Source organism: Phocoena sinus, chromosome X (genome assembly GCF_008692025.1).
Source record: "Phocoena sinus isolate mPhoSin1 chromosome X, mPhoSin1.pri, whole genome shotgun sequence".
NCBI classification, from domain to species: Eukaryota; Metazoa; Chordata; class Mammalia; order Artiodactyla; family Phocoenidae; genus Phocoena; species Phocoena sinus.
The window spans coordinates 58,860,505-58,866,504 of NC_045784.1; the positions used below are offsets into that span (position 1 = coordinate 58,860,505).

At 50.9% G+C, this 6,000-nt stretch overlaps 1 protein-coding gene across 1 annotated transcript in view; it reads left to right on the forward strand.

Moving 5' to 3' along the window:
- Nucleotides 1-5,308, forward strand: part of EFNB1 (ephrin B1) — a 60,868-nt gene extending 55,560 nt beyond the window's left edge. Inside the window, exon 6 of the mRNA XM_032620715.1 lies at nt 5,144-5,308. Coding sequence (XP_032476606.1) covers nt 5,144-5,218 — 75 coding nt within the window. The 3' untranslated portion in view covers nt 5,219-5,308. The remainder of the gene's footprint in view (nt 1-5,143) is intronic.
- The last annotated feature ends 692 nt before the right edge of the window (nt 5,309-6,000 follow it).

Genomic DNA, 6,000 nt, shown 5'->3' on the forward strand with positions numbered 1-6,000 from the left:
GTAGTGAAGAAACAAATGAATAAATACATAAGGAGCTAGGAAGGCAGTAAATGCATGGCTGTGATAGAGAACAACAGGGCGACCTATTTTAGGTATGCTGTTCAGAGGAAGCCTTTTTAAGGAGGCCTTATTTAAGCTAAGACCTGGAGGCTGACAAAGAGCCAGCAATGTGAAGAGCTAAAGAGTCAACTTTCCAGGCAGAGGAACCAACAACCGCAAAGATCCAGAGGCCAGAAAGAGCTCAAGTGTGTTGTGGAGAAGAGAGAATGCCACTGCGGCTGCAGTGAAGAGAAAGAGGGGGTCAATGGGACAAGATGTGGTCAGAGGGGGAGGCAGGGACCACACCTTGCGGGGGGCCCTGTAAACCAGAGAAAGAAGCTTACCTTTGATTCCAAGTACAATCCAAAACCACCGCAAGGTTTTAAGTTAGGGAGAGGTGGAGTCTCCTAACACATTTTGAAAACCAGTGACTAGACTGCCACAGGCTAAGAGAGGAGCAAGAGAGCAGCGAGGAGGCCTATGCAGCTGTCCAGGAGAGAGACATGGTTATGGTGGGGCAGGTGGAGAGACGTGGATGGATGAGATATGCTTGAGGTAGAACACTATCTGTCGATTGATTGAACGCAGGGAGTGAGGGGAAGGAAAGAACCAAGGAAGACTCCTGGGGTTTGGGCCTGAGCAACTTGTAAATGGTGCCATTTACTAAGATGGGAAGACTGGGGGAGGAACAGGCTTCCTGCTGAATTCAGATTTTTTCCTTTGGACATGTTTACTTTGGAGTTTTCTTTAAGCATTCAAGTGAGGATATCAAGTAGGTGGTTGGTTAAATGAGGCTGGAGATCAGGGGGGTTGGGGATGGACACGAACATTTGGGAGTGACAAGCATATACATGGCATTTGAAGCCACAGGAATGGACGAGCTCGCCTCGAGAGTGCGAAGAGGAGAGGAGAGTTTGGATAGAGGAGGAGTGCATGGAGGGGCCAGTGAGGTAGGAGAAAAAACAGGAGAGCGTGTTCTCCCAGGATCGAGAGAAGAGACTTTTTACCGAAGGAAGAAGTCAATCAGTGCTGGGACACCTGCTGAGAGGTCAGGTCAGATGGAGCCTGGATGGAACCAACCCATGTGGAGCACCTGCTGTGTGCCAAGTGCTGGGCACAGGGGGTTAGGTATTACCTCACTGACTCCTCACATCAACTCTGTGAGATAGGTGCTACGATTATCACCTCCAATTTAGAGGTTAGGATATTGAGTCTCAGAGAGGCTAAGTATTTTTCTCAAGGTCCTCCAGTTGGGTAGTGTTAGAGCCGGGGTTCAAACGCAAGCAGGCTGTCTCCAGAAGGCCTGTCTTAACCACCACACTGGCCTGCCTGTCATAATATCGGCTCCTAGAAGTGTCTGCTGGATCTGGCCATCCGGCAGTTGTTGGTGACCTTGACAAGAGTGATTTTAGTGAAGGGGCAAGGGTAGAAGCCAGAGTGCAGTGGTTGACAGATGAATGGACGCTAAGGAAGCAGAGATGGAGTGTAGATGGCTCTTTTGAGAAATTCCCCTGTGAAGGAAAGCATAGATGTGGGGCCATAACTAGAGGGAGATGTGGATCAAAGGAAAGTCTACTCTTTAAAAAGTGTCCCTTTTTCCCTTCCCTCCCCTTCTGTCCTCTTCCTTCCCTTCCCCTCCCCTCTCCCGCCCGTTTTTGTTAAGAAGGAAGTTACAGAACTTGCGTCTTTGTTAAAGGGAATGAGACAGAGAGTGGAAGGGGCTACCCAAAAAAGCCTTGGGAAGGTGAGAAGGGTGGGCAGTTTGAAAGGTTGGTCTGAGATAGGAGGAAGGCCTCATTCTCCATTGTGATGGGGGAAGAAGGAGCAATGGGACTATAGAATTTGTGGGGAGTAAAGGAAGTTCCTGTCTGATGGCGCTCATTTTCTCAATACAAAATGAGGTGAGGTTATCAACAGTGAGGGGTGGGGACTGGGCAAGAAACAGAAGGACTGAATCATATCCTCATCAATTGTCCCCTGAGCTAGAGCAGTGGTCCCCTCCCTACTTGTACATTTTCCTCCATCCTCCACGCAGAAGCTAAGTTATTCTTTGGAAAGATTAGAAAGAACCAAAACCTTCAGTGTCTTCACCCATGTCTTTTCCTTTGCCTGGAATGCCTTCTCCATGGCCCACCTTTGCCTGTTGAAGCCTTCTCTGGAACTCTCCAACTGGATACAACTTCTCTGTCTAGATGGAACTGATCGCTTCCCATCCTTTGTGATGAACAGATCTACAAGCCTGGCTCTGAGCCCTTTGAGAGCAGGGACTCTGCCATATTCACCTCTGTGCTCCTTCCATGCCAACACAGTTCCTGCTTCATAGTAGGTGCCCTACTGTGTGTTTACCTACACAGTAGATAAACGTACATCGACCTGAGCACACACATGAGAGTCGAGACACCAGCTTTCTGGTCTCTTTCCCTTCCTGCACCTTGGTTTCCATTTTTGTAACATGAGTGAATGGTTTCTAATGCCTCAGTCCTGATACTTTATTCCTCCACCATTGATGAATTTGCCTGTCTCTTCTGGGACGCCACTGACATTGCCAACCTGTAACCCAAGTTTACAAGCCTCTGGATGAAGAGGGAATGACTTTTCCACCTATGTGTCAGCCTCTGCCGGAATCAGCCCTTTCGGCTAATAATAATAATAGCCAACATCGTTTGAGTATTTCCTGTGTACCATGCTAAGATCTTTGTGTGTATTTTCTTGTGTAATACAACAATCATGGAGGTCCGATTTTACAGATGAGGAAACTGAGGTTTGATGAGGTTGGGTAATCTGCCACACAAGGAAGCGGCAGGGGTGGGATTCTGACTCAGACTCTCTACTTTCTGAGCTCCTGTTCTTAACCGCTCTGCTTCTGCTGGGTGCTTGCCTCTAACAGTGGTCTCCACTTCGGCTGCATATTGGACTCACCTGGCGGGCTTTAAACTTATTGATGGCTGGATCCTACCCCCAGAGATCCCGACTCAGTTGGTCCGGGGTATAGTCTGGTCCTTGGGGATTTTTCGAAGCTCCCTAGGTAATTCAATTGTGCAGCCAGGATTGAGACCACTGACCTAGAGACCCAGCCCTCAGGTCTGAAGCTAATCCTGACCTGGGCCACCTCAATCCCACTGGGTTTTTGGGATAGGAGTGGGGAATGGAGGTTGGGATAGAGTCAGGACACAGGGGCAGGAGTAGGGGAGGAGTGGTGCGATGGGAAAGGATATGGAATTCCTCTTATTATATAGGCTGTAGTGCCTGGGGCTAGGCAGACACTACAGCAGAATCCTGGGCCAAACTTGTGTCCGGCGTGGCTTCCTTTCCGCCCCACCCCGCAGGCATACATGGGTCCAAACCCTATGACTTGTTGTCCAGGGGAGCACATCTCTTCCTCCCAGGGTTGATGCTCTTCCCAAAGCGCCCTCCCCACCCAAAGCCTTGGATGCTATTTCCAGTGTGCTCAGACCCTGGCTAGAATGCTGTTGTCAGTGCAGAGTATCTAGAATCCTACGACTCTGCTACCAACAGACGCACCCACCCCCTGGCTTCTTGTCGCTGGACCTGCCCCAATACTGAGTCTGACCAAGTTAAGGGTCTACACCCCACTGGACCAAGCTTCCTGCTCAGGAATCAGGTTCCTGGCTTCAGCTTCCCCAGGGTCTGGCCTCCTTCTTCCCCACCAGTCCTGATGGCCAAGGTCACAGCAAGCCTTATGCACAAGCCCACCCAAGTTATGACATGACAGGGTCAAGCGACCTCTTTCCAGAGGACCAGGGTGCTCTTCCGAAGACAGTGCCAGGCGGGAGCAGTCCTCCGCCCCTAGAAGCTGGCCTCTGCACGCACGCGTGCCAGGGTGGGGTACCCCTGAGGTGGAAAGAGCCTGGATGGGGGAGAAGGCTGGGAGTTGCTGGGTGGGCCAGGTGGGTGTGGAGGAATTCTCTGTCCAGCTGCACATCTTTATTCATAATGCTTGATTGTTCCTGGCTAGGGAGCCGATCATGCTGTGTGTGTTGGGGTTGGGGGAGCCCTGGGCAGGCCGGCAGGCGGTGGGCTCACTCCATTCCCTTCTTCTGTAACTGCAGTGGGAGTGGGGGTGGCCACGAGCCCGGGGCTCTCAGGCTGCTCACAGCTGGTCCCGATTTGTGGACAATGGGAACTCAGCTCACAGCGCATATCCCATCCGAGCCCCCAGCTCAGTCTGGGACCGCTGGAAGGCTTGCACAGGAATGCGGGCGGAAAGGCTCGGAGGGCGCGCTGCAGAAGAGCCTTCGAGAAAAAGCTTTGCCAGGGAGGGGAGAGGAGCAGTGCGGGGGCAGGGGCGGACAGTGGGAATGGGACATGCCAGCTGACCTCTGCCAACTGACCTCACTGAGCGGGGCAAGGCCTTAGCAGTGACCTCCAGTTCTGCAGCCTTGGAGATCTTGCTGCCTCACCGCTGGGGAAGGGGTGCCAGCTGACACCCCTATAGAAGCAGGGACTCAGCCAAGGGCACGCGGAGTCCCCGGCACATCTGGGACCGGCAGCCAGGCTACCAGACCCCAGGCCACAAAATTCCTGCTCGTAGAGCCAGCTACTCCTGGTGCTGAAGCCCCAGTCCCTGAGCTCACTGCCTGGGCCAGCCTGAGCCCCCGTGAACCCGGCTCCCCCAGGCCTGCTGCGGAGCACAGGGAGGAGCCCCGGGGGTGACATGGACCCCTGCAGTCCCGGCCCAGCTCCCCCGGGGCGGGGACTCCCTCCAAGCCCTCTGCCCCACCAGGCACGGGGGAGCATCTGGGCTGCTCTGGGGGGATTTGGATCTGGGCTAGGCCAGATGGGGTGGGGGAGATGATATGGGGAAATGGAGGCAAGAGGAGTGATAATAATAGCCCAACATGTTCTCATCGTAAGGAAAAAAATTGTTAACTGTGGTGATGGTTGTTAACTAAACTTATTGTGGTGGTCATTTTACAATATATATGTCTGTAAATAAATCATTATGTTTTACACCTAAAACGAATGCAATGTTATATGTCAATTATATCTCAATTTAAAAATAGTCCAATATATTGAGCATCTAGCATGTGCCAGGCACGGTTTCTAAATGCTGTGTACACATGATCTCGTGTCATCCTCACAGGCATACCACGAGGCAGCTGTGGTCATTAACACCATTTTACAGAGGAGGACACTAAGGCTCAGAAAGGAGAGTTAAGTTGCTCAAGGTCTCATGACCAGCGATTTGCAGAGCAGAGATCTGAATCCAGGACCATCTGACTCCCAGATGAAGATTCTTGCCACTAAGCTGTTCTTACGAATGCTTCGGGCTCTGAGAGCTTTTGAAATGGCATCTAATTCATGCCTCCGAACTCAGGAGGCATGTCAATGCCAGCCCCAAAGGCAAAGATTGAAGTTAAATCTTTTTTAAACTTTTTATTTTATACTGGAATATAGTTGTTTAACAACGTTGTGTTAGTTTCAGGTGTACAGCAAAGCGATTCAGTTATACATATACATGGATCTATTCTTTTTGAAATTCTTTTCCCATTTAGGTTGTTACCTAATATTGAGCAGAGTTCCGTGTGTTATACAGGAGGTCCTTGTTGGTTACCATTTTAAATACAGCAGTGTGTACGTGTCGATCCCAAACTCCCTAACTATCCCTTCACCCCACACATCCCCCCTGGTAACCGTAAATTCGTTCTCTAAGACTGTGAGTCTGTTTCTGTTTTGTAAATAAGTGAATTTGTATCATTTCTTTTTAGATTCCACACATAAGATATAGTCAGACAGAGAAAGAGGAATATTGTATGAAGTTAAATCTTCAAAAGACTTGCTGGGAGCTGGCAAACGTCCCGTGAAGTCCTCTTCTGCCTGGAGATGGCAGCCCCTGCCCCCGGGTGGGCAGGGTAGCGCAGGTCACACGTCTTGCAGATGGGAAGGCTGAGGTCAGCCAGTGAGGAGGAATGGGGTAGACATTCTGAACACCCCCCGCCC